The sequence below is a fragment of the Penicillium pulvis genome (genome assembly GCF_028828015.1).
Source record: "Penicillium pulvis strain IBT 33274 chromosome Unknown scaffold_8_segment0_segment0, whole genome shotgun sequence".
In the NCBI taxonomy this organism is placed as follows: domain Eukaryota; kingdom Fungi; phylum Ascomycota; class Eurotiomycetes; order Eurotiales; family Aspergillaceae; genus Penicillium; species Penicillium pulvis.
Genome location: NW_026643080.1, coordinates 5017560 through 5045000, shown reverse-complemented (window position 1 = coordinate 5045000; position 27441 = coordinate 5017560). Strand labels below are relative to the sequence as shown.

The window sequence follows — 27441 nt, the reverse complement described above, 5'->3', positions numbered from 1 at the left end:
AGAACTATATGTTGTATGCCAAGCTTGCTTTTACATGTCAATTGCCTATCCACGTCATTTTAATGCGCAATCTTGGAAGCTTTCTACGACGGCAATCCAACGCTGGCCCGGGGATAGGTGAACTCCGCAACACGGAAACTGTTTGGCAATATAGCTCAGAGATCGCGGTTCCATGTACAGGGCTGTCCACCAATGATATGCCTTGGAAGAGAATATGGAAATGGGACGCGATATAAAACGATATACACAACCGTAAGAATCAAATATATCATTATATGCTGAATGATGTCGAGGTCTGGAACCTCATGTAGTATAATACAGGTGACTGAGGCATGGAAACCGAGGCATAGAAATTCACCCTGAAGAGCTGTCATAAGAATCAGCACAATAATCTTTTCCAGTTAGCCCTCAGATATTTGGATTGAACTGAACTAAATCCTCCTCCAAAAGCCCCATCATATACTGATTCCCAGAGAACCAGTTCCCCAACTGCGTCGCCTGCATCATCTCAGCTTCAGACATGGTCTCTTGACTCTGGCCTTGGGGTTGCATAAGTGGCCCAGCTACCTCAGTCATATGTGTCGCAGACTCCGGGACTCCAACATGAGTGGCTAGCATGGCATCAGGCTGAAAGTAACCTTGGCCACTAGTGATCGCGTTACTAGGCGCTAGTCCCAGGGCGCTAAGGTAAACGTCAAACTCCTGTCCGACCGAAGCAAGACCTGAATCTTCTCCAGCCTTATTTCGGGTTTTGGCTTCGACATATAGTCTTGCGACAGTGCCAAAGACAGAACAAATGTTGTGAAGCCGATCGACAGATTGGGAGATTGAGCATAGAGTGTGGAGGGAGGCGATGAAATCTTCTAGGAGAGTGAGATCTTTTTTGTCGGACGTTGCGATTACATGGCAGAAAATGACAATGAAAGGGACAAAGGGGGAGACGAGAATTGCCCTGTGCGATGTTAGGTGTTATAGGAGACTCATTCTTAAGATTCACTTACCAATGCATATAAGAGCGTTGCATGATCTTATTATTCTCTCCTATAGTACCAAAGCACATTTGGTGATGCTCAAGTGCAGCTCGAGCTGTCTCAACACATTCAGGTATGAATGTGCTAGACGAGCCAGTTCCGGCTGGTGCAGGAATCGCACGGTATATCAATGTTAACATTGATAGACGACTGACCTTGTCGCACTGAAGGTATAAGATATCTACTTCGCAAAGTCTTTGGTCCGAGGACATCATACGCTGTACGATAATTAGCAACCATGTAAATTCAATTGATTAGATCAGCGTACTTCAAATGGCTCGATGATGGTGGATTTCATCTCAGCGGCTAGACTGCGCGCATGAGATACTCTCACACTTTCGGGCTGATTCAGAGCTGCAGGGCTGTACAAAGTTGTGTACACTTTGTTCTGTATCATAGCCTGTGTGGTCCACAAGGCACATATGTGGCCCCAGATATCATTGCATGGGAAGGTCTCAAACGGTGAGGGCAGCGCGATGTCGAAGTCTTGGATCACAGAAGCACGCCCAAGTCGCAAAGACATCAAATTTAATATTGTGTACACAGACCAAAAGAGACATTGCTTTTCTTTCTGGACTGACGGGGGATCATGCTCCATGGACGATATGCGATGATAGCCTAATGTTTGACACATATGCATAGCAGTTGAAGCAAGTGTCCAACTAAGCGAGGGCTTTGAAATCTCAACTCCATGAAGCGCCTGATGTTATCGTTAGAAGTTATCCGTATTAACACAAAACCAGGAAGAATGATTACCCCGAGAGATAATGCCACGATATATTCATGTGTTGCAGGCATTAAGATGTTCAAGTTTGCCAGCGCTGCCTCCAGGCCGTCCTTGCACATCTGCACATATTGATTGTACTCATTCCGAGTGGCTGGTTCTTTCTCAGAGAATGATAACTCAATAAAGATGCTGTAGAGTCCAAATGTGGCAGCAATAAAGGCTGCATCAGAATAATCATCGGTGGAAAAGTAGACGTCTCGGCATTTTTCGATAAAATAATCTATCTCGAAGAATGGAATATAGCCACTGAATGACGATGTTGGATGTTCTGAACAGTGCAATGAGCGGGAAATGAGCTATCAAGTTTAATGGATCCGACCATACCTTTTAAATTTCTGAGAACTATCAACACAGCAGACAGCGGTGGTAGCTCTAGCTGGCGAACATCAAAACGGGCACCTAACCTGTTCTCTTGATCTGGAAACTGAGCCCGTTGGGGGTCAATCTCTCGTTGCTTATTTTGCATCTCAACAATCTGTCGTAGTGAGGAAAGTGCCTCGTTGATTTTCGGACTGGATAGGACTTCCGGCGTACTATGCGAAAAAGCAGATTCCAGAAACTCTCTTGCATAGGCCGAGTGTGCAGCAAGTGAGGAATTCCCCTCGAAACCAGAACTCGGATCATGTTGCTCAATAGCAGGGTTAGATGTATAACCAGGACCCTTGAGGTTGGCCTGATCGGATTTTGTCGCTGGAGAATCAACTTTAACACGCAGTAAAGGCGAGGGCTGAGATGATCCATAGGAATTCGGTGGCCTGGCCCCATTCAATCGGGAAACGGTGACCAATTCTTGCAGAGCCTTTTCGATGTTTCCCAGTCGCTCTTCCATCAAGTCTATCTTCTTCTCACTATCGATCAATGTTACCACCTTTGCTAAGGCTCAGTGTATTTGCGGAAGAAGAGAGCATTACTTACTATTGACTGGAAATAAGCACTCGCCTTCTCTGTTGCTGTGGCTTTTGACCCTCGCCGGTAGACCGACATACAACTTTTGAACTGCGGCAATTTGAACATGGCGAGCGTTTATCACAACGGATCTACGAAATTTCCCGTTAACGTCATATACGTGTGCAATCCTCTCCAACTCACTTTTCGGGTACGACACTGATCGCACTGGACAATTTGTTAGCAAACTCCATGATAAATATAACATTGTTCCTTAGAGAATCCACTAATGCATTATGCACTGGATCTCGGAGCGGAGTACAATACATACCGCACGTCGGGACAGGCCATTGTTCGGCACCTCGTATTCATCGTGGTCGGATCCCTCGGGTTCCATAACAAGGATTGATTGAGGATTATTGTTGAGCTTGTGGGATTGATGTCATCGGGTAAAAGCGGTGCTGCCTAGGCAAATCTTTGGTGATCACGTGGGGCCTGTTGAAAAGCTTAATATACATGTTCAAGTAATTGTCCTGAGATCTTGTGGAGAGACAAGCTTTCCATAAAGTCATCAAAGACAACAAGGTTCTATTGTATCTGATTGAAGAGAGTTGTGGAAACAAAGACGATGGACTACATGGTGTTCGCCCAGGGGGCTGCCAATCGGCGACATATCCAAACCCCTGATCCACTTCTACTCCATGCTTCCAACGACAAGGGATCGGAGGTTTGCAGTTGCTCTTTGACTGAGTGTCATCTTGATTTTGAGCGGTGTGGATAATTTAGCCTAGATTTTTAGACCAAAAGGGAGCCAATAATGCTCTACCTGCACGTATAATGTACAGTCTCTCACCCATCTACAAACTTTCCATGACTTCCAAGATAAGAAACGCCTCGCTGGATTGCGTTCCAGCCTATCTTCTTTGTCTGGGCCACTTAGACCACATCATCTACCCTATCAGATTGCTTCTTGACTATCTAGTGGACCGCCGGGACCCAACGGCTTTGCTTATCAAGCACGCGAGTCGGCTTGTGCGGGGGTTTGGGGATTCCTTGGTTCTTGGGGAAAGATTAGAAATACAGATATAGCGTCCTTTTGGTCTTGTTTATTTTCTTTCTTCCAAATTCCAACGTGCATTAATTTTCCGACCTGACATCTGCACGACCGTTGAGCCGCGATCAACATGACAGCGACAGCCCCACACCCGATGGATTTGTCACACCACTACTCCTACACCACCAAAAACCGTCTTGCGAGTTTCGTCAAAAGCTATTACAAGTACTACCAGATTCCAGGCCTGGCCAATTTTGCTGGAGGTCCAGCCCCCCAAAATCCAATGTTGGTGCAACCGTGACTGATTGTTTATTTACACAGGTTTGCCACACCAGACATACTTCCCTTATGACACTCTGGAAGCAAACATCGCCCGACCAGACCGCCTGAAGCCCATTAGCGCCGGCGACTCGAGATCAGAACGTCTTGTCGTCCCCAAACAGTCCCAGGCCACCGATGTTCAACGACGGATCGACTTGACCACGGCTCTGCAGTATGGCACAGCGGAAGGTTATCCGGCGCTGCTCTCATTTCTGCGACAATTCACCCGCGATCACCTCCATCCTAATGTACCCTACGCAGGGGGTCCGGAAATCATTTTGAGCTGCGGTAACACCGATGGCTTCTCCAAAGCTATTGAACTTTTGACCAATATCTGGAATCCCGATCGTGATTGGATTCGGCAGCGGGAGGGGGTGCTATGTGAGCAGTTTGCCTACATGAATGCTATCCAGACCGTCAAACCACGGGGATTAAATGTGGTCGGAGTAGCTATGGATGAACAGGGTATGTGTGCTTTTGGTGAGGGTGGTCTCGAAGACGTCTTGGAGAATTGGGATTTTCGACGTGGTCGTCGACCCCATGTTATGTACACTGTGACGTAAGTTGAAAGCTTTCACATCCTTTTCAAATCTTGGAATTGACAATTGAAAACAGCATGGGTCAGAATCCTACTGGAGGTGTGCTACAAATTGAGCGCAAAAAAGAAATCTACGCCCTTTGCCAGAAATATGACGTGATCATTGTTGAGGATGAACCATATTGGAACTTACAATTTCCGTCTGCTTACGAGATGGAAGCTCAGGCTCGCGGTTCGTCCATTCCAAGCCCCCGAAACTACAATGCGGAAGGAAAGTCATCGGGCTATCCGTTTTTGGATGCGTTGGCCCCATCATATCTATCCATTGATACAGAGGGCCGAGTAATCAGACTCGACACCTTTTCTAAGTCCATCGCGCCTGGAAGTCGACTTGGCTGGATCACTGCACAGCCCGCTATCATCGAACGTCTGACTCGCATCACCGAATGTTCTACTCAACAGCCTAGTGGATTCGTGCAGTCCATCGTTGCAGAGATGCTCATGGGTAAGCAAGACGGCGAGACAAAAGCTCGGTTTTACAAGCTGCAAGATTCTCCAGGGTGGCAGATGGATGGCTGGGTACACTGGCTAGAAGGCCTGCGAGAAGGCTATGAGAAGCGTATGCAATCCATGTGTACCATTCTGGAGGATAACAAATTTTTCCTCTCTGGATCTGCAGATCATGCTCAAGACTGGGAGGTAGTCGACAGAGCTCAAATGTTCGAATTTATCTGGCCAAAAGCTGGTATGTTTACTTGGATCGAGGTGTACTTCGAGGCACATCCTCTTGTGTCTCAGTATAGCCCTCAAAAGCTGTCCAGTGCTTTTTGGATCCACCTTACGCAAAAGCCAGCCTTATGCTTAATTGGCCCAGGCAGTATGTTTGCTGCCAGCCCTGAATCAATTGAGCTGGCTTACAGATACTTCCGGCTTTCTTTCGCACCAATGAATGCCGATGATGTTGCAAATTTCACACAGAGACTTGTTGATGGAATCCGGTCCTTCTGGCAGCGCAAGAATCTTGATGGTTTAGAGGATGCTGATACTTTGGATATGCGGATGCTACAGCTGAGCCCTGAGGCCAACTTCTTGGGTACTGGCTGCTAATTTACTTTCAAGGTGCATTATCCAGTGGAAGAATCTTTCTGTCCTGTGATCTAATCTAATGCCCTCTTGCTTAGTGAGGTTACGCTATAGATTGAGAACAATAATTTCTTGCTTTAAGAATGCGGGTTCGTTTTTAATGCCATTTTAGTGACACGAGTCACGAATCAAGAGTCAATTTCGCTTTCCTAGTACCAGACTGTTTCCCCGTAAATCCCAGGAATATCTTCATCTCTCAGTAACCCACTTTTCCAATTATGTCACTACTCCCATCCTCCTCCATGGCCTCCTCCATGGCCTCCTCCACGGCCTCCTCCACGGCCTCCTCCTCTGCCGCCACCTCCACCACCCCAGCCTCCGCCTCCTCGTCCTCCTCCTCTACCTCCTCCCCCGCCCCAGCCTCCGCCTCCTCTGCCTCCACCTCGGCCTCCACCCCCACCCCAACCTCCACCTGGAGGTCCCCTACCATCATCGGTGGTAGTACCCTCGTTCGCTGCCTGTTCCTCCTCAGCCCGTTGGACTATGTCAAATGCTGATGAGACTTAGTATATCATCTTACTTGCCGATCAAAAAAAGAGTACAAACCTGGTTCTGGCTCAGCAATGGCGGCCGCTAGGGCGGCGCTTGTTAGCCCAAGCAAGGCAAGTAGCCAAGCAAAACGCATTATTGCTGATTGGGTGGTTTGATGTTATACTTTGAATTCTCAAAAGACTCCAAAGAGGTGTAAAGGGGGTTTCAAGGAATCTCACAAGGAGACTTAAGAGAAATGAGTTAATCAGAGATAATGGCTTTCAAAATCAACATGGGAATCACTACGTGCTTTATATAGCCTCATGACTACCTTACAAGAAGCAGGGTTCCAGTTCCATTGGTTGGGATCTAAGAACTAGATATCCCCCGAAGTTGCCACAATCAACTCCAGTCACCGTGTCTCCTCGCTTCCGTCACGAAGTCAAATCATAGAAAGGGTTCCCTTGTACCAACTGGCCGCGCATTTTCTTGTGCTGATGACGATAGAGGACTGGTCCAGAAAGTCTACTAGGTTGTTTGATTCGAGGAAATACTTTTAGCATGTTTGTTGACGGAGCTACGGGGTCATTCAAGTATGCTGACATCCTTTGCTCAGGCTGTCCGGTTACGCTTGATTGACCTGTAAGACGGTAATCAATAAGGATGCCCCGGTCTAGCTTGCGAAGGGTAACAGCCGTAGAGGCAAGATGAGAAGAAGAATATCGCTTCATTCCTACTTAAGGGCTTGGCCTGGCTACCTACTTACTCCATTTAGATATCACATGAAGCTGACCTTATTGTCATAGCATTTAGTCTTGATGATATCCTGTGCGGGCCCTAGGGTATGTAGCATGTTCCGGCATTCCTGGGAAAGATTGGTGTGACACAAGTCAGGTTTCTAAAGTTACGTCTCTCACTGACTTCATGCGTTCATGACCCGTATATTCGGTGGCTCTGTTTGGTATACAACCCTGGAGTAAGACAAACATGTGGGGAATCGCCGTAAGCAGCTAGGATTACGATGCTGAAATAGAGCGACTTCTGAAGAATAGAGTGCATCACACGAGATTAGCTTTTTCAGGTTGAACATCTTACATTTCAAAATCCATAGATCTAGCATTAGGTGCTAATTCCAAACAACTCGGGTTAGACAATAATTGACCTTGTTAATTATTCGGGGGGGTATACTCAAGGTCAACCAGACAAATCCTAGTGTTTAGAATTTAGATGTATAAGTAAATGGAGATATCTCGCTGTATTGGTGAAGTGTCAATTTCGTGGGACAAGGAACTGCTATGAGGGTTTGTCTGCAGGGCATTTGACCAATCATAGGCAGTGCATCGGTTGATGGGAAGCCATGATCAATACAGTCAGCAGAGTAAACACAGGACAAAACTTTCAGTTGTATTTCCCATTAGATCAAGGAACAGGTCAAATGCATCATACTATCGTCCTAGGCGTAGAACTACTCTCAAACAACCTGATAGTATGCTTAATTCATAGACTGGATTAGATGTGTCCGTGCCTCGCAAAACACTAGCTCGATTGTCTTCGTCTCCTGCTCCTGCCAGACACATAAAGAATGGCAGTTGGTGCCTTGTTGCCTGAAAAGGATCTGCGGGGAAATCAACATTTCTCAAATGTTCTCCGCAGCACACCAATCCGCTCTCCAAAGCCATGCCTAACAATGTCGCAACTAGACAATCTACAAAACCGAGATTTGGCTGAAGAAATCGAAGCCATCAATGCCATTTACGAGCCCGATACTATCACATTAGACCGAGCGGGCGCATCGTCCACTGCGAACAACACCCTCGACTTGGGGAGCGCTGGGTCATCCAATGACGATGCGCGAACCACGATAACACTCCAGCTTCCCGGCCAACCTCATCTTTCTTTTATAATTGGGTTCGGCGAGACCTACCCGGAGACCCGACCTGTGATCCTTGGGACCGCATCGACTGCTGCGCGCGGGGAGGGAAAGATCGCCGTCGATGTATTGGAAGATATTGTGCAACGGACATGGCAGCCTGGTGCTGTGTGTTTGTTCGACGTTATAAGTGAAGCGGTCGAAATATTTCCTGAATTGAACATCGGTGGAAGCAAAGAAAGCGAGCAAACCGGGGCTGCGGATTCAACATCTACCTATGGATCATCTCTTAGCCAAGCAACAACAAAAGCCGATAACTCGACCACGATGCTTACAGAGGTAGCCGAGGGGTTCGGGGCTCTTTCGTTGAAAGATGCATTTGGACTCGATAGTCCACCGGATTGGATTCTCTCCGATGTTGTAACGGAAAAGAAATCCGTGTTTGTAGCCAGGGCAGCACGAGTTTCGGACCTTGCGCAGGCACAAGCTTATCTGGACCATCTCACTGCGACTGATAAAAAGGTCGCAGTGGCATCTCACAATATAAGCGCATGGCGTATAAAGCAGAAGAAGGATGTTCCTCCAGGTGCAGATGCAGCCGAAACGCAAATCCAGGATTACGATGATGATGGGGAGACTGCCGCCGGGGGCCGCTTACTGCATGTTATGCAATTGATGGATGTGTGGAATGTCCTCGTTGTGGTCTCGCGCTGGTATGGAGGTATTCATCTCGGACCTGCGAGATTTCGACTTATTAACGATGTTGGCCGCGACGCCTTGGTCAAAGGTGGTTTCGTCCGTGAGCAAACCCCTGGCCCTGAGAAGGGAAAGAAAAAGGGCAAGAAATGAGAGGCAGGTGGAGAGCTTTGGCCTCCAATACTCTTACTTATGAAACACCTACCAGAACTACTGGTATTAAAGTTTGGCGACATAACATCCGACCTGTCATCATAGTGATACAGAAAAGTCACAAATGAGCGAGGCTTGATTGCCTTGGGAATTGATCCCTCTTATGGATCATCACCAGCTTGGCCCTATGGTCACTCGGCGTCAAAAAAAAATCCGAGCGAGGTTGCCATCGTCTCCCAGCCGAACCATTCTACTGTCTGGTTGAATGGACCAACCTGGTCCGGAGCCCTGGTCGGATGAGAAATAATCTCTCAATGCATCCATTTTAGACACTGAATCAGAATTTAGACTTAGAAGGGTGATCGCATTCAACAAGGTTTGTGTGTGTGTTCAGAACCATTTTGCATGCCTAGATGTACACGATTTAAAATGCCAGAACAGAATCATCACTTGTGTGTTTGTGGATACGGCGTTCATTCTCCTTCTGCGGGTGCTACCAATTGATGTGACATTGGGGCCAGAAAAGCCCAATGAAACTTTTTTCGTATCAGACATTAAGTCATCAGGATCAGGGGACGCTGCTCAACATCATTGAGGCATTTTCGACATCACCGAGCATATCCGTAATTAGATACCCACAGTTTTGACATCTCGTTCTGGTGATGGCATATCCACTTCCAATTCTTGCACCAAATTGTTAGTCCCACGCGAAGCAAATAATCTAGGCAGCCATCTAGCGGCATGTTTGATTGTGATGGACAGCCTGAATACTTTTATGAGGTCGTGCGCGAGCAGATAGCCAAAGATCAGGGAACGGGCCCTGTTTACGGGAGTTTGTGCCTTAATTTCACATCGAGTCAGACCGAACTATCACCGTACCATGGTACGGGCAGCTCGACGAACGAGTCAGAAACTTCCTCGGTCGACCTTGCGATCGAGTGCTTGTGCATCGAAGCTATGAAAAACTAAACTATAAGGGCGCATCCACTTTATGCAGGGTTATAGTTAACCGAAATGGCGCCAAGACGCACGAAATTGCAGGGACCGACCATTAGAAGGTTATTAGGAGTTCTCTTACTCCACATCCGAACAACTAGGCTGACAGGTATCATATGGGGCTTGCTATCAATCTGAAACGGCTTCAATGACCCCTAAGGGATTGGCGGTTCGGGTGCGGAGAGCTAGAACCGTGGATTGAAGCAACATCAATATATTGCAGGCAAGTAAGACCCACAACATCACTAAAAGCAAAAAAACATAGTCTCCATTCTCGATAGCTTTGAAGCGGATCAGTATGAATGTCAGGCAATCGATGACTTGAGAGATACCCCTTGAATGACGTCTAAGAACGTGTGGCAGGACTCTGAAACAAAGTTCGGTTGATACCGTCCCTTCTGTTCGGGATACCCACAGCGATCTTTATAGCGCTAAGCCATACCATCCTGGTGGATATTCCTGTCATTCTTGAATTTTGTGCATGATCTACTGGTAAGTCAGTTCTAGCAGCATTGGCGGCTTAAAGGAAATGCGATAGTTGCGGTCAGCATCTCCCTGATCCCATGCCAAGGCCACGAAAATCAGTGTGATATTTGCAGGGTTTGCGAGTATGCATTTTGCTTCGTGATTAAAAAACGGATCTAAGCGGTCTGTTGAATTTGGCGCTGTGAATACGTCATGTTGTCACATCTAAGTTTGTTACCAGTCGCAAGGGCGCGACCCGTAGATGCATGGACATGCCAATCGTGATCGCGGGACACCGGAAGACTACTGCACAATGCCGAGTCTATGGCGGAGCTGTCAATATTAGGGCAAAGTGATGAAACGCAGGCAGCGTTCATGTTCATTGTAACCATGAGTTTCAATTCCGTCGTGCCATATCGGCATTTCCCGTCAATTGATTGGCGCTCGACCCGCTGGCAAGAAACCATAGGCGCCAAGGGTGACCCCCCGCAGCCAATCCCGCCGGTCGGAAGGACCAAACACATGGCACCCCTGGCTCCCAGGATAGATGGTGCGACACGGTATGAGGTCTCTTGACAAAGGGGGAGGCGTCTGGGGGTACCTTGCGCCGGTCTGTGCGGTGGTTGACTCCCTCCAGCGGATCAGTTTGGTTGGAAGAAGCAGATCGCAAGTACTGGAGGGTCCCCATTCTCGCGTCTGACTGGCTGGAGTCCACTAGTTCTTCAGCACCACTCATCGTCCAGATACATGCGTTTGCCAGTGAAAGGAGCGATTGTGAAACATCCCAGCTTTCTCGAAGTCTCGCTCCCCACTTGCGACCTGTCTTCGGATCTGGCAAAATGAGATCGTCGAGCATTTTCTCGTCTTGGCGTGGAGAAGATCAGACTTGAGGAGTATCCGATTGATTGGGGGACCCATCGAGTCCATTCAGGGTCTGCTTAAACATTGATGCGTGACACACAGGGTCCTGTCGTATGAGGAAGCTGAGCGGGATATATAAGACTCTTCAGCGCCTATCCTGCAGATTTCTTTTTCTCCGTCGTGCATCTCGATCTTCTTATTCACTTCCAAGGTTCACGGTTCGATACCTAGCAGGCTAGTCCTGTCTTTCTTTCTCTCCTTTCATTTTTTTGATCTGGTAGTCGTTGCCTGTGGCAGACTCCTACATTCCTTTTTTTGGATCAAAATCTGTGACAGTCCTTTGGTTTGTTCTAGCTTGAAGCAAAGACATTGGTATTATTCACTTGTTCCAGTCTGTTACAGTAAGGGTAGGTTATTCTTTGTTCACATCCTTCACCGGCGTTTGGTCCCATTTTATTAAATGGACGATCCACTCCTTTGCCAACAATACCTTTTCTTCCGGGTACATTCACTGGCTTCACTTCAATCCCGGCTATATAACCCCCCATTTTCTCTTCATCAATGCTGTTTTCTCCATCTCTAATTCTCTGGCGCAGGAAGCCTCCACAGTCTTTTCTACAATTTCGTGACTACCAAACTTCAATCCTTTTCTATTTGATTTTATTCGTCTGGTACGAATCAGATCATACATTGCAACATTTCTGTCGAACCAAACTCCCCCAAAAAGTATTTTTACAACATGTTCGCCAAATCGATGCTTTTTGCCATGCTGGGGGCCTCTGTGGCCAGTGCCCACATGATTATGACTAACCCTGTCCCTTATGGAGTGGACACCCTCAACAATTCTCCTCTGGCAGCCGATGGCAGTGACTTCCCCTGTAAGCTGCGCTCGAACACATACGAGGTTACCGAGGAGAATGTGATGGTGATCGGTCAATCTCACAACTTGACCTTTGAGGGTAGTGCCACCCATGGTGGTGGATCCTGCCAGATTAGTCTCACCACGGATTTGACGCCCTCTAAGGATACCGAATGGCAGGTCATCAAATCGTTCGAGGGTGGCTGCCCGGCCAATGTCGATGGCAATCTCTCCGGTGGTGCTACCATGGTTGATCCGTACTCTTTCGATTTCGCCATTCCAGAGGGCATCGCCGCTGGCAAGTATACTCTTGCCTGGACCTGGTTCAACCGTATCGGCAACCGTGAGATGTACATGAACTGTGCCCCAGTCACCGTGAAGAGTGCCAGTTCCTCTAAAAGATCCGAGGAGGTTGAGGTCAAAGCAGTCGAGAAACGTTCTTCCACCTTCCCGCCCATGTTCGTTGCCAACATCAACGGCTGCACTACCTCGGAGAACGTTGATATTCGTTTCCCTCAGCCTGGTGACGTTGTCCAGTACCTTGGCGAGGCTTCCAACTTGGCCAAGGTGGGTGCCGCAGCTTGTACTGGTACTCCCACCTTTGCCAGCGCAGGTGACTCTGCCACTGGCACCAATTCTGGATCCGGCTCCTCTGGGTCCGGCTCAGCAGTGGTGACGTCCGCCGCTGCAGCCACTACCCCTGCATCAACCCAAGCCGCCGAGCCTGCTCCAGCCTCCACATCGGCTTCATCTGCACCTGAACCTGCCGCTCCTTCCGCTACCTCTGCGGCAATCCCAGCTTCTCCTTCCAGTTCTAGCTCTAGCTCCAGCTCCGGTTCTTCGAGCTCTTCCAGCTCTTCCAGCTCGGGTGCTTTAAGTGGCTCGTGTAGTGATGAGGGTGCATGGAACTGCATTTCCGGAACATCTTTCCAACGTTGTGCCTCCGGTGTATGGTCTGCCACCCAGGAAATGGCTTCTGGAACCTCCTGCACTGCAGGTCAGAGTTCGGAGTTGACAATTGTTGCCACCAAGCGAGCTCGTGCTGCTTCGGAGTTGCGTTTCCGCAAGCGCAGCATTGGTGACTCTCACCACGCTTAGATACGAACAATACCTGCTGGTTTCGGGTATTGTCCTCATCCCTTCTTTTCTTTTCGTTGCATATCTTGCCCCTTTTATCTTTTTCTTCGTTTCCGCTCCTAGATAGGCGCCCTAGGATGGACCCTTTTCTTACCCCCTCAATGCATCATTTTTGTCCTTTTCATCATGTACATTTTAGGATACGTGGCTTAGATGTGAGAGTGAAATTTTTGATGGACCAAAGAAAATCAAATCTGAAAAACATTGTCAAGCAACTGTTCCCCAGGATTCGTCCAAGTAAGTCGATTTCTTTGAAATCGCTTCAAATCCAGAGATAGTGCCAGGTATACTATACCAAGTCGTGCATTGACTCAAAGCCATTCTTGGAGATTAGTATCGTATTTCTTGTTTCATGTTCTGTTATCCTGTAGCGCCAGGTTCACAGTATACCGTGGCATTCCTTCTTTCATGTACGGAGTATAAGAGAAAGTAAATGGTGGATCGCATTTGCTCCACGAGATGGAAGATCAGGTGTCAACAAACCTAAAAGGGAAAGTTAAGTGGAGCGGATTGATTACGTAAGGCGGTGTGGCCCCACTACTCTCAATGTGGTTAACCAGGGCTTAGGGTTTTTTCCCGCACTGACTGGCGCAAGCTCACTAAGCGAAGAAATCCACAGGACAGCCCGACTGGGAAACTTTTGATCTTCAACCTCACCAACGACACCGAACGACAACAATGGCCACTCGCCCGACCGTCTCGATCGCTACGGCTGAGGGTAAGCCCTCTGGGGCTACCCAGACCCTTCCCTCGGTCTTCTCTGCTCCTATCCGTCCGGATATTGTCCAGTACGACATCTCTGAAGAAAAATTGGTATCCGGGGCGAAATGCTGATGATTTCCCTACAGGCAGGTCCACACCGGCATGGCCAAGAACAAGCGCCAGCCCTACGCCGTCAGCGAGAAGGCTGGTGAGCAGACCTCTGCTGAGTCCTGGGGTACCGGTACGTGATTAAAATTTCAGTCTTCGATATGCGATTTGGATTTTGCTGGGGCATCATGAAAAGTGGGGGTGGATGGAGGCAATTGAAGAATTTTCGCTGGGGAACGCCAATGATGAAAGGAAACAGGCCGCTAACGAGACAATCTTCAATTGAACAGGTCGTGCTGTCGCTCGTATTCCCCGTGTTTCTGGTGGTGGTACTCACCGTGCCGGTCAGGCTGCCTTCGGTAACATGTGCCGTTCCGGTCGTATGTTCGCTCCCACCAAGGTCTGGCGCAAGTGGCACCAGAAGATCAACCTGAACCAGAAGCGTTTCGCTACTGCTTCCGCCCTGGCTGCTTCTTCCGTCCCTGCCCTCCTCTTCGCCCGTGGTCACCGCGTCGGCAAGGTCGCCGAGGTTCCCCTCGTCGTTGAGTCCAAGACCTTCGCCGGTGCTGCCCTGACCAAGACCAAGGCTGCTATCGCCCTTCTCCAGGCTCTCGGTGCCGGTGAGGAGCTCGTCAAGGTCTCCAAGTCCCGCAAGCTCCGTGCCGGTAAGGGTAAGCTGCGTAACCGCCGCTTCCGCCAGCGCCGTGGTCCCCTCGTTGTCTACAACCCCGAGACCGATGGCAAGGAGCTTGTCCGTGCTTTCCGCAACATCCCCGGTGTTGAGACCTCCTCCGTCTTCTCCCTCAACCTCCTCCAGCTCGCCCCTGGTGGTCACCTCGGTCGTTTCCTCGTCTGGACCTCCTCCGCTTTCGAGGCTCTTGACCAGGTCTACGGTTCCACCACCACCCCCTCGGCTCTCAAGAAGGACTATCTCCTGCCCTCCAACCTTGTTGCCAACTCTGACATCACCCGTCTTATCAACTCCTCTGAAATCCAGGCCGTTGTCAAGGCTCCCAAGGGTGAGGCCCGCACCAAGCGTGTCAACGTCCAGAAGAAGAACCCTCTGCGCAACAAGCAGGTTATGCTCCGTCTTAACCCCTACGCCTCTGCTTACTCCAAGCAGAAGCTCGGTCAGCAGAGCGTTGAGGGTGGCAAGCCCGCTCGCGCTGGTGAGACTTTCCTCAACACTCTGTCTGAGGAGTAAGCGTTGCCTCTCTCTTGTTTTTCACGGTTAAAAATGGTAGTGTCAGAGCAAAAATGAATTAATGCCTTTTTGCAATACCCACGGGTCCTGATTCGGAGTATAATATGACGGTTATGTTAATGATCCCATTATATTCCTTATCGTAGTATAGCGCTCAGGTGGTGAGTGATAGATGTAAGAGCCGCAGTTGACATTAGGTCACTCTCTCCCAAAGTCATGTTCAACTTTGACCTTCTGTAGGCATACGACTATCAACATTTGAAGTACTGGACTTGCCAAACTCTTTGCGGTGTGGCTCTACCTGTCACGACCCTCAACATTGAAAGTCTTCGGTCGTATTTAGATCCAATTGGTTTCAGGATTATGTCTCAATCTTCTTGACTTTCGTCGCAATGACACCTTCTAGCTTGACTTACAAAAAACACTGGGCAAAATCGTTTCCATGTCTTCGCTCCGCTCTACCTAGTTCCTACATCTACATGGGCAACCTTGGGTTGCTTTTGAACTCCAGACGCACCCAACACTTGAAATGTATACTAGGCAGTTAAGACGTACTGATTATAGAGTCCCAGGCCTGGAGTAGTCCATTCCAAGGTTTCAAGGTTGTAGAACATCGCAACCCTAGAGGTTCTTGGCCTAACCCAGGGCCCGGACCTTTACTAATTCCACCAAGCCACAACAAAATAAACGTATGACTCGGCATTCACGCTGACCCAGAGTTGTGGATATTGTTCTCCACGCGCCGGATCACATCTTCCTTCCTCGCGGCAGGCAACAGCATTCAGGTGTATCTGCAATATATGGAAGTATATGTTCTCCAAGCACCCAAGTAATTAAATGTGTCTTAAAGAAAAAGACTTTATTTAACCCCTGACGGCAAAGCAGAATCTGCCACGTATTATTTAGCTTTGTGAGACGTTTTATGGAAGGAAAAGCCATGATCCAGAAATTAGCCGATCCTTGAGGGAGCGTTGAATGTTGTGGCCTTGCGACTCCACATTTGACATACAAGGATGACGGCGGGGGATGCATGTGCCTGGATCGACTTTAAAAGACAGAGGGGGGCATATTCTGAAGTGCTCGAAGCTTAGAATTGAGTGTGAGGCCGAGTACATGGCTACTCGTCCGCTGAGAAGCATTTGAGTTCGGGGCGCTAGATTGATGGAGGCGTCTACCTCCCTAGCCCGGCGCTAGTGTCAACATGGATATACTTTTATGCCCATATGAATACAAAAAGCCACATTCGCAGAGCATACCGGATAGGCAGGACAAGGATCGGTAGTGTATCACATGCACTGTTTCGGCCGCGACCTAGGCATCTTGAGATCCAATCTTATATACCGCAATTTTAGATCAAATGTACGTTGATCCGGGGGCTGTGTCATATTTAGATTAAGACAACATGCAGAACTAGTGTAGCATTTTAATCACGTTCAACTGTGTACGAGACGGAGTCCGTTGACTTGATCCAATTGGCAATGGTACCATTGACATAAATTTGCAAGCTGTCAAGTTGGTGATCCGAATGGATGGAGATCATAACAACGTTGAGGCTGAAGACAGCAGTGCGACGTGAAATTAAATTAAATCCTAAAACTAAACCGCTCAATAAAATGAAAATCTTACTATGCTTCACATGTCATTCTTCTAGAAGCTCAATTTATTTAACGTTAGTCGGTAGGTGCCGGTTTCCCCATGGTAGTACATGGATCGATTGAAGAGAAGAAAAAACAAATTTACGCTGAAAGAAGACGGAAATATTTTCCAGCCGAATACATGGGTATGTTGGGATCCTACTAGAGCAGGGCGCAGGCGTTACAAGCAATGTACTTATGCATAAGCGAACAGAAGAAAAAGCCGACACGAATGAAAGGCCACGGATGAACGCTGGGATTCGGGAAAGTCGACCGAACGGTCTACAAGCGGCCCAAGCGATGAAGATCGCACGGGCGCCAAGCTTACATACCGTCAGGGTCCGCGGCTCATGGCTTTTAGCAACCAAGGAGGCCTGATTTGGTCGAAGTGGGGATAGATGTACGTCAGTCCTCGGGCGGCGCGGACTTTCCGTCTATCGAGCAAGAAAAGAAGGTTGGTCCTCTTTTGTCAAATGCCATAGCCGAGTTCGGGATTGAAAAGCTCTACCGTGGAATTGAGTTTGGGGCGTGCGGTACGATGACACAAAGTTCGTGTTTTGTTGGAAATTTTTATTTTAAAAAATAATAATAAAGAATTATTTCAGAAATCCTGTGCAGAGTTACACCGGGGCGAAGTTCGCTAGCGAGCCCACTATTGAGCTAAAATATGCGGTAACGAGGGACTAAGTTTCCGGAATAATTATGGAAGATACAGAATGTAACAGGAATGAAATAACCGAGATCCCTTTCAGTGCTTAGACTAGTCGGAGAATATTTGTCCTCCGATCCGGTTTGCGCTATACGTGTACAACTAGTTCACTAGGAAAAGGACTTTAGAATATGTACATAAAAGCGGTCAGATGACAGTCCTGCTCGCTCCGGATCTACTGATCTGAAGTAATCAAAATGGACACCTGTACATTTGTATATGCAAAGTAGCCAATACGGTGAAGTAGTTGAATGTTAACAAAAAAAAAACTGGATCCGTCCCGGATAGGCTAAGTCTCCATTTGCAGATCCCCGGCGATTTGCCATGTATAAGACGCATGTCTCACCTAACACGAATCTGGGTCAGGGGCGGTCTGCTTCCACGGGAATCAAGCCGACACGAGCGGGCAATGCAAAACATATCTATGCCTAGAGTCACAGTACAGTAGTGCCTTCGATAGCTCAGGAACCAAGGGACCCTTTTCCGGTTAGTCTTATAATCTTACTTTATATTAATCTAAATCGCATTTGAATTTTCTTGTTTTAGATTACTTTTCTTTTTCTTGGACATGGGGCTGATAGAGGATTTGGCCCTAGTGCATGAGTGTATCGCGTGTCACCGTCCTCATTGCTAGGATCAGATTGTTTTTTTTCAACCATTGAACGGGGCGTAAAAATAAAAAATAAAAAAAAACATGCATATGTATACTCCACAGAATTGGGCACGTTCTATGACGTTGAAAAGCCGAAATAGGATTCCATCACCGCGAGTGGATTCTCTCTACTATCTCAACTTTTTTTCTTTTTTTTTTTCTTGGCTCTAAAAGATTCCCCATACATACTAACTCTCAAATCAGCGTCGCAGTCGGTATTTATTCGGAGTAAAATTGGGTCCATGAAAAAGCTGAGCCAATGGCGTGATCGCACCCTAACCATGGTGAAAGACGCGAGTTCGGGTGGAAATGCCAGATGAGACTTTATTAATTGCCGGGTGGGAGTAGAAACCCGATAGCCGGGTCTATCCTCCTCCCCTAAGATTCGCGTTAATTACTTTAAATTTGTTTGTGATTTTTGTGACCACAGGGGCTTGGGACCGAATAGGTGACGATCCCGGATGACGGCGTGCAGATCAGATCGCCATGCTTTTGAGACACAGATACGTGGTCAACTCCGGAGTGCATCACCGTTGGAGTAGCAATTCCAGGAATAAATTAGTGGGGTTGAGTAGTCCATAAAGGCCTATTGGTAGAAAAGACCAGGGTTCCCGAATAGTGTAGAAAGCCACATAGAAGGGGGACAAGACTGCATACGATACTTCCTGAATAATTTGCTTCTAGAGGCTGCATGGCTGCCTCTTGGCGAAGAAAGTAAAAATCGATACCTCGTGTGTACGTATCTGAAGAAAGCACGTCGAGACCGCAAAATCTGCACATGCCAACCTAGGTATTTTCCGCCGAGCATGCGAAAGGGGTGGGGAGCAAGATTACCCACAGCCTTTGAGACCCAATATTCAGCAAATCATCCGGGAGGATCTCGGGTTTGCCTCTTCATTTGGACTTTAATTCCAGAGGACCAGGCCACAAGTAATTCGTACAACGTATTATACAGTAGGTGATATATGGAGAAACCAACCGAGCCCAACCGAGGGCCCTGCGCAAAAATTGGAAATCGGTGGTCCACACGGTCCACCTGCACGACCACGCGATCCAGCGATCCTCGTAATTCCAAAAGAACGATAAGCCCTGTGGCTCCGACGGATCCAAGGAGGATTTTCCTGACTAGGCATCTAGTCTTCCGCGCCACTTGTCGGCCGAGGACAAGCATGATCCACCATCAAGGATATTCGCGGCCGTCGTTCCGGGCCCCAAACAAGCTCTTTCATCCAGTCAGACGGCTTCGAGCTAAGGGCCAGCCGCCGAGCGTTTCTTCAGCCGATCGAAAGGTTCTGGCGCTTCGCCCCGACGGGATGACCGTAATCCTCCGTTATCCTCTGGACAAGGGAGAAAGGTCGAGCCAACCAAATCCCGAAACGCCGTCTTGGGTGCATAAGCAGGGAAAAGGTCTTTTGGGCATGAGACTGGTCAATCCATGGCTCCATCTACGGTAATACGGACAGTACAAGCAATATTCCGAGTCCTGGGCTTACATCCCTGATCCTTGGAATTAATATAAAAGGCTGGAGTTGGCTTTAAGGCATTTCGGATGAACCTAAGGGGCGTTCCGATGGTTTCCATTACTGACTGCGCCAATCGCGACGAGGCACGCACCGATGGGCGCACGCGCTGCAGCTCCCGCTATAATTCACCGTCTATGAGCACTCTCCCCACCACCCCCTTTGAATATAAACGCATTGTACCCATATTGAATCAGATCATTGGGAAATATACTCTCCCCACTCCTTTTACGGGTAGTGCCATCTAATTGCCGGCCCGGTTAAGGATTACGCCAGCGTTCCCCCATTATTTGATGTCTAAGACAAAGACCGAAATGCCGAATATTGATCAGAGTGGAACCGTGGGGGATCCACTCCTGTATAGCTCGAATGGCTTGTTCGATTTTTGGGGACTTTCTGTGTCCTATAGATGGCCCTATAGGGAGGTAGGAAGCGAATCGCGCCTTTGTCTAAGATTGGCACCGTCTCGGCCGTTGGCCGCATGTGGCGTTCACCAAGGAGAGCCTCCTGCAAGCCCATATCCGAAGAAAGCAAACGAGGGGTCCAGATGTCTCATTTCGGTATTGAATTTTGTGTTTGGGGTTTTTTGGGTTTTCGGTTTTTGGAGCAAATTTACCTGCGCGGACCGAGCAACCCAGAAGAGTATAGATCGATCCCACGTCGATCGTATGGTTGTCATGACTCGTAGCTAAATTAAAATCCATCAAGTATCTGTACTTTTGGACCCGTAATTATGTATCCATGATACAAACGGTCTGTTTAGTCCTTTTCTGAAGCATCGTGAACCCCTCCTCCTTCCCTCCCCTTTCGATCTTATCTTCCTTTCTGCTTCTTCTCTCCTTTTTGGTCTTTTCTTTTCTTTTTCTTCTCGGCTTTTGGCCCCTCCTTTACCCCAAAGTATTTGTGTGCTTAGCCTTTGCGGGTAAAGCTGCCAAGGGTAATCTCAAAGAGCAGTGCTGGCTCGCGGGGCAGCCCAATATCAATTCTTAGTGGATCAAATTCGTCGCGGAGGACGCTGCTTTAGCGCCTGATTATTGCCCGGGGTTTCCTGCAACTCGTTGGCAACGCACAAGTCACTTTCCCCAGTATAGCCAAGTCGTGTACCGAGGATTTCGACTTGAGGTTATCACAGTGCTCTATATACGAGTCTGCTGGACCGGATCAATCTGTTCTGCTTTTCTGCTTATGTTGGTTTCCTTATCTACTTAGTCCCCAACGCCCTAGACTGGAAGCCGCAGATTCTTGCATAAACACGGCGTTCGGTGAGCATTGGGATCACAAATTCTCCGTGATATTCCATTCCTGCGATCGTGGATCTATTTCTACTTTGATCAGCCGGCCCGCCTTCCGCGACTTCTGGGGTTAATTGATGCTTGCGACTCCCCGGTCCCTCGTCGCCTCCTGTGAAGTCCATGCGAGTCACTGGGATTCTGCAGCCACCCTGGTATCATGAACATGCCCCCCAGCACTGCAACTGCTATGGCCATTTGTGAAATGCTATTCTAAACCGATCTCGACCTCTTCATTCAATCCCACTTGGCGTTACAAGCAACGGAGTTAACACCGCTTTCTGGCCTCCAAGGATTCGAGTTTATTTAGCCACGGCCTTGGCAATTCTTTGGGACTTATCGCATTGGAGGACTTCTCGACAATTTTAACACTTTGAGATCTTGACTTGACAAATCGGCTTTTGGACTGCGGTTGCCTCGATTGCCTGTTCAACGACTTCCAACGCCACCTTCATTTTCCTGCAAAATCGCCGAGCAGTAATAAGCTGAGTTTGAAGAGTATGACTTAAGTATCTTGAGGCGCAAAGGCGAATAACTTTGCTAAGATGCTTATTAGTTTAGGCTTCGCGTTCGGCCATTCGATTTAGAGTCACGGATTCTCGATCAACAACTTTCGAAAAGGACTGAAAACGGTACCAATCTAGAAGATCGTGTTCCAGATCATTGTCACGGAATTTGCACAGATCGGGGGGTTTGAAAACCGGAGAAGACCGACGACATTGATGATACACACGTCTTTAAAGTAGATGTTGATCTCACACGCACCCAATCCGCATCCTATCATTCGATCCACACGCCTGCCATGTCAGGTTACTATGTTGGACCCTTCGGTCGTATGTTACCCGCTACCGACGGTCTATCAACCGAGCAGGATCCGGAAGGCCCAGCTAATAAGTCAGATTCCGGGGATAACCCATACCAGCTTCCACCACCACGTGCACCAGCAAACTTGCAATTTGGAACAGATCCATTTTTACGACAACGAGAAAATGCCGAGTCAGGAATAGGCCCAGGGGAGGCTGCTTCACAGCCGCAGCCCCAAAGAACCGAACAACTACCCTCTGTGCGACATTTGTTAACCCCTGCTGCCGGTCCAAACACGCCGCCTGCCTACCATCAGCCGTTTGGGAATTCTACGCCTGGGACCGACCATCGTGAATACTCCTATCCGTTTCGTGGGCATGAGCCATCACATTCTTCACAGATTACTCCAGTCTCTGTGCAAGATAGAGGGCGCTCAGAATCATTCCCGCAGCCACAGACAGGTAACCTTCCGTCACTGTCACAGGTGACTATGCATAGTCCTCGAGATATGGCACATCACGCGGCGACACGAAGTGACCCGTCCGCGACTTCCTTCCAGCATGGTCAATCACCGTACCACGGAGGGTCATATCACGAAAACCCTTCGAGTGTAGGAGACATCTCATCTCCCGAGAGCGCGAGTCGAACACAAGCCCAGTCTTCGCTTCCGCTGGTAATCGACGAACGATACGTGGAGGGAGAGGGAATGTGCTATTTTTATGCAGATGGATCGCATGTCCCGAAGCTGATTAATGGTGTCCTGGTGAATGCCAATTGGGGCGTCACCAAGGCTGGAAAACCGAGAAAAAAGATTGGCACAGGCTTGTCTGACTTGTCGGGAGAAGAAAATCAAATGCCAGCCGAACCTACCGAAGTGTGACCAATGTCAGAAGTCCGGGCGCGAATGCAGGTTCGAGAGTGCGTACGTATTTTTTTTGCTACCAGAAAGTCATACAATTGGGATTGACGCTGACCATCTTTCAAGTCCTCGCGGGAGTCGTGGTTCTCTAAGAGGATCAGCCTCAGCAGGACCGTCAAGTAGATATGACGCGAGAGAAGGCTTTTCACCAGGCCCTCATGCAGCCTCCGACGTTTCCCCCTCACTTTACAATATGCCTCGGGCTTCAAACAGCGCCACCTCGCTTCCTGGAACGGGCGGTCATTCGCCAGGGTCCGAAGGTCCATTGCCATCAGCAACCGAAAGCGCATACGATACAATGACAGATGCAGAGCGAGTATACCGGTCAAGAATGTACAGAGCCACACGCCCCTTCACTGCGGGTGATGACACGAGCACGAGGGCCTCTGAACATACCGAGATGCTTCGACCAGAGCATTCTGATATCTTTGGAGATCTAAGGGACATCAATGCCGATGACCCCCTTGCTGGTTCCTGGAACGTTGATCCATACGACAGTGATCCAGAAATGACAGTACACTACGTGGAGTCCTACTTCACATCAGTCAATGAACTTTATCACATATTTCCACATGCTCGTTTTGTCTTATGGCTGAAGTCTTGTCATACTAAGTCGGCTGAAGACAAGATGTTGCTATATTCGATGATGGCATTGGGGTCCATCTTCTCCGACCGGCCTGACAGACTCGGAGCACTGCGACGATATTCCAGAATTGCACGGTTTGCTATTCAAAAGAGTCAACATGCGCTGTCTTTGCAGCTTGTTCAAAGCCACTTAATTATGAGCCTTCTCTACTACGCCACGGGATCATTGGTAGGATGTTGGGATTCGATCGGCGCAGCTGGACGAGCAGCCAGTGGCCTGCGATACAACGTGGAGTCCGGAGGCGTTATCGTGGAACAAAACCAAGTCTGTGACTATGGACTTCATCCACAGGCTTTGATTGAATGTCGCCGTCGGACGTACTGGGTTGCGTTCATTTTCGATGTGAGAGACTTCAATACTTATACGAGGAGAGCACGGGCTAACATGATCACAGCGAATTTCAAGTTTCTTTTCCGCAACTTCCACCTTCATCTCGTCCGAAGCAGCTTTGATCCGACTTCCTTGTCGCGAAGAAATATACGAGGCGCAGCAATACGCAACCGCGCCATACTTCCAAACCGTTCTTAACCAGGCCACCGTCACAGATGATGATCTATCGGCTCTCAGCCCCATGGCTTTCTTAATCCAGATTATGTCAATTTGGGGAGACGTTTCTTTGAATGTGTTCCGCTTGGCACACGCTCCATCAGAGGGTTATGCCCAGCTTGCGGAGGAATTCCACGAGATAATCACCCACCGCGCCGAAGACTGGGTAAAAAGACTTCCTGAGCACCTAGTTTTCTCCGCTGTCAACCTCGAACGAGCCGCTCAAGTAAAGAAAGCGGACGCCTTCCTTTCAATCCATTTGTTCTACCACGCCACTTTGATGAAGCTGTACAGACACGCCCGATATTCGAGCCTGAGATCTGAGATACTGGTCCAGTATATCCACCGAGCTCGATTCCACGCAGTTGAAGCCCTGAGGATTGCCATAGCAGTCATGCCATACACCAACCCTGACACACCCGGGCTTAATGTGACGCTTCTCAGCCCACCAATGGGCTATTTGGTTCTATCTGCCGTGGATGTGCTCAGTGCAGCTGGCTTAGTGGCAGAGCTACCAGACTGTATTCCATTGATCAGAGGGGCTCTCAGCGTAGTGCAGCTCTTGTGCCGTCATTGGGACAGTTCTTTGGATTTGGCCAATTCCATACAAAGGCGTTTGGCAATAATGATTGATTGCTTTAATGACAGAGCCCGATCTCCAGACAAGATTGTGTTTGCAGTGGATGGGTCATCGTTAGAAATCAAGGCCCGCACCGGTGCGCCTTCATCTCAACCACTCGGTGGTCTTGATGAGGACTTATTCTACGGATCAATGCCAAGAGAGATGCTCCTCCATGCTATGCGGGTTGACGATATTCCTATCTCAGAGAACAGCATCTTCTGGCTCAAAGACCGCTAAATTACCTTTCTGCCTTTTTATTCTTTTTGTCTAAAAGCGGGCTATTCTTCTGATCTGATCTTTTCCCCAAAATGGGTGGTTACTTCATTCTGTGAGCGGTATAGAAAAGAAAAACCTCATTCCATCTGCATTTTCTTATCTAGTCCCGTCTGGAACTGTTCACATACTCGAAACTTCGAGAAGAGACAAAGGGCACCAATGACTGGCTGTCGTGGTGATTGCTTCTTCGACCTTTTTTACGACGTGATGGTAATATTGTCCTGGTAGCAGCTTGTTTCCCCTTGAAGCTCTCCAATCATCTTCGGCAAGATTAAACTTGTCTTTTTTTTTACTGAATTGTATTATACAATACGATATTCTACTCTTCTTGCTTGTTGTTATGCGTCTATTGAGCGCTTTTCTGTATATTATATCTTCATTTGGGGTAGATACCTGGATCGTTAGAACGGGAGGTGAATTTCTGTGTCTGGGTGTCAACACCTTCATCGCGCCGCACCCACATTTCAACTACTTTACCAACACTTTACACCCCGAGGCACCTATGAAACATAGAATTGTCGATCAAGAGCATAGGAAGATTATAATGTACATACATAAGTAGCTATACACAGGTAGCAACTGTGTTTATCAGTCCCATTCACTCGTATCGTACCGTCTGGCCCAAGCCACATTGCCCTTTGATGGATCCATGATAGTGGCATAGTGCGTACATTCATTCAGAACAGGATACGACGCCAGCCAGTCCACCACACGACCCTCTTTAATAGCAATATCAGAGCCATCATCCATGTTCAAAGCTGCGATCCGCTTTTGTTCCGCTTCTACCTCAATCTGCTCTTCTTCTCTCAGTTTTCGCAATCGCAATGATGATCTCGAACCTGATGGCTCAGCAAGGATCCGGGATCGCTTCGAGGGAAGTTGATCCGCTACTGCTTTTCGTTTTCGAACCTCATGATCCCATTTTGACTGCATACAATCCCGGCGCACGTTGCTGTCCTCAACCAGATCCGCCATAACCTGCATCCCGTCTGAAACCAAGGTGAGACCGACATGGTTCTTTCTTTTGGCATCGGCCACGGTTTCTGGTGGTGTTGAGTCTTCCTCTTGGTCATGATTTGTTGCGACGATGAACGACGATGAGGAGCGCACGACTGCTGTTCGGTGATCTTTCTCCATAGCCACCGTTGATGATCCATCACTGAAGATCAGATAAGCGGCTGTTGTGGGAATGCCAGGGACATTGGCAACGATGTCAGCCAGAGTTGTAAAAAGTGGCTTCTTATGATGGGCTTCAGAAGTCGGAAGCAATATGCACTGTCGCAGCAGCGAAGAGATGGACTGCCGCAATCCGAGAAGCACGAAGAGATGATTGGCATAGAATGCATAATTTCGGGTTGTATCATGCACAGGCCTAAAATTGAGTGAGACACTCAAATCCTGCCTCACGCCCGTGAGCACACCAACAAATCCGACGTAAGTGATGCTAGTTGCTATCACTTTCTCCGGATCCGCATCGCGAACGAATTCTAACTGAACAATTAAGTCGCGCAACGGATCCATGCCCCAATCCAGAGTCCTGAAATGCAGCATTCTTGTCCCAGATGCACTGGAGCATACTCGTACCCCGCCACTTGTGCAGCCCATGAGCAGGTCAAGCACTGTATTCAGGCAGATGAGCAGGTATATGTCGATATCGGTGGCGCGGCTGATCCCTCGCAATTCCTCGGTTTCATCCCTGGTGTGAAGCCTGCGCAGACAGAGCCAAGCAAGCTTGTGTATCAGCTGAACTGGAATTTTGGGATTGATGGACTTGATCAGCTCGTCGAACATGCCTCGCAAGGCACGCATTCTATCGCGGTACAATGTTGCCAATGCGACATATCGTTCAATTGGCGGGAGTGAAAGGTTGATTCTGAAGACTGGTATATTCTGACCCATTTGAGCCAAATCTACCGACTGTTCTGTGATTTCCGCCATGGAATCTGGAGTCAACGGGAGTGGCTTTGTGTAGACGGACTCAAGTGTTTTGAAGACTGCCTAGAATAGCGGGGATGGGGCTCTACTGCTGGTCCCCACCGTGTCACCCCAGACCCGCACCTACATAAGACGGGTCATTACCGTAGATCATCTTCAAGGATATCATTTTCTAAATTAGAGCAATTAGGATATTACATATTAGTACTTCCGTGGTTTCTTGCTTAGAGCAAAATACATTTAAGTCACGACATGAAGCTTTATGAATACCAAAGGCATAAGACAAATTGAAAATCTTAGGCTTTTAAATGACCAGAATCTTTGAGAATTAGAATCAAAATGTTTCAAATGCTGATACCTAAAATGAAGTATAATCAAACTGATCCTATTGTGTTTTAATGGTCGATCAAGTTCTGCCTCAGGCACCATTTGTTCCTTGTTCTTCTGGTTCCCAGTCAAACTGTACTTTTCGCAAGCTTTCCTCAGGACCTCTAATTATATAGCTTGTATTTGATTTAAATATTCAGCTCCAATATTACCAGCTCTCTTTTTTTCTCTCGATTGGCGTTATGAGCTCCATCGAACCTCATTTCAAGACCAATATATTA

The 27441-nt window shown here is 48.2% G+C and overlaps 10 protein-coding genes across 10 annotated transcripts; 6 read left to right on the top strand and 4 right to left on the bottom strand.

The window, feature by feature from the left end:
- Nucleotides 1-408: 408 nt before the first annotated feature.
- N7503_011317 (uncharacterized protein) lies at nt 409-3100 on the bottom strand (the record flags this gene model as incomplete). Its single annotated transcript, XM_057070863.1, has 8 exons — nt 409-952; nt 1002-1249; nt 1300-1731; nt 1788-2086; nt 2143-2666; nt 2734-2855; nt 2908-2931; nt 3035-3100. 8 exons carry the CDS (start codon nt 3098-3100, stop codon nt 409-411), a joined length of 2259 nt encoding a protein of 752 aa, XP_056917474.1.
- Nucleotides 3101-3887: 787 nt separating this feature from the next.
- N7503_011316 (putative aromatic amino acid aminotransferase) lies at nt 3888-5723 on the top strand (the record flags this gene model as incomplete). The annotated part of the gene is made up of 3 exons (XM_057070862.1): nt 3888-4020; nt 4079-4637; nt 4694-5723. 3 exons carry the CDS (start codon nt 3888-3890, stop codon nt 5721-5723), a joined length of 1722 nt encoding a protein of 573 aa, XP_056917473.1.
- A 232-nt stretch (nt 5724-5955) lies between these two features.
- On the bottom strand, nt 5956-6384 carry N7503_011315 (uncharacterized protein; the record flags this gene model as incomplete). The annotated part of the gene is made up of 2 exons (XM_057070861.1): nt 5956-6182; nt 6306-6384. 2 exons carry the CDS (start codon nt 6382-6384, stop codon nt 5956-5958), a joined length of 306 nt encoding a protein of 101 aa, XP_056917472.1.
- A 1533-nt stretch (nt 6385-7917) lies between these two features.
- N7503_011314 (IMPACT family protein) lies at nt 7918-8949 on the top strand (the record flags this gene model as incomplete). Its single annotated transcript, XM_057070860.1, has 1 exon — nt 7918-8949. One exon carries the CDS (start codon nt 7918-7920, stop codon nt 8947-8949), a length of 1032 nt encoding a protein of 343 aa, XP_056917471.1.
- A 1858-nt stretch (nt 8950-10807) lies between these two features.
- Nucleotides 10808-11266, bottom strand: N7503_011313 (uncharacterized protein; the record flags this gene model as incomplete). Its single annotated transcript, XM_057070859.1, has 1 exon — nt 10808-11266. One exon carries the CDS (start codon nt 11264-11266, stop codon nt 10808-10810), a length of 459 nt encoding a protein of 152 aa, XP_056917470.1.
- Nucleotides 11267-12010: 744 nt separating this feature from the next.
- On the top strand, nt 12011-13228 carry N7503_011312 (lytic polysaccharide monooxygenase AA11 family protein; the record flags this gene model as incomplete). The annotated part of the gene is made up of 1 exon (XM_057070858.1): nt 12011-13228. The coding sequence occupies one exon, from the start codon at nt 12011-12013 to the stop codon at nt 13226-13228; it is 1218 nt and encodes a 405-aa protein (XP_056917469.1).
- A 717-nt stretch (nt 13229-13945) lies between these two features.
- N7503_011311 (60S ribosomal protein uL4) lies at nt 13946-15281 on the top strand (the record flags this gene model as incomplete). The annotated part of the gene is made up of 3 exons (XM_057070857.1): nt 13946-14055; nt 14116-14210; nt 14368-15281. 3 exons carry the CDS (start codon nt 13946-13948, stop codon nt 15279-15281), a joined length of 1119 nt encoding a protein of 372 aa, XP_056917468.1.
- A 6606-nt stretch (nt 15282-21887) lies between these two features.
- On the top strand, nt 21888-22769 carry N7503_011310 (uncharacterized protein; the record flags this gene model as incomplete). Its single annotated transcript, XM_057070856.1, has 1 exon — nt 21888-22769. The coding sequence occupies one exon, from the start codon at nt 21888-21890 to the stop codon at nt 22767-22769; it is 882 nt and encodes a 293-aa protein (XP_056917467.1).
- Nucleotides 22770-23001: 232 nt separating this feature from the next.
- N7503_011309 (fungal specific transcription factor domain-containing protein) lies at nt 23002-24859 on the top strand (the record flags this gene model as incomplete). Its single annotated transcript, XM_057070855.1, has 2 exons — nt 23002-23796; nt 23849-24859. 2 exons carry the CDS (start codon nt 23002-23004, stop codon nt 24857-24859), a joined length of 1806 nt encoding a protein of 601 aa, XP_056917466.1.
- A 627-nt stretch (nt 24860-25486) lies between these two features.
- On the bottom strand, nt 25487-26836 carry N7503_011308 (uncharacterized protein; the record flags this gene model as incomplete). Its single annotated transcript, XM_057070854.1, has 1 exon — nt 25487-26836. One exon carries the CDS (start codon nt 26834-26836, stop codon nt 25487-25489), a length of 1350 nt encoding a protein of 449 aa, XP_056917465.1.
- Nucleotides 26837-27441: the final 605 nt, after the last annotated feature.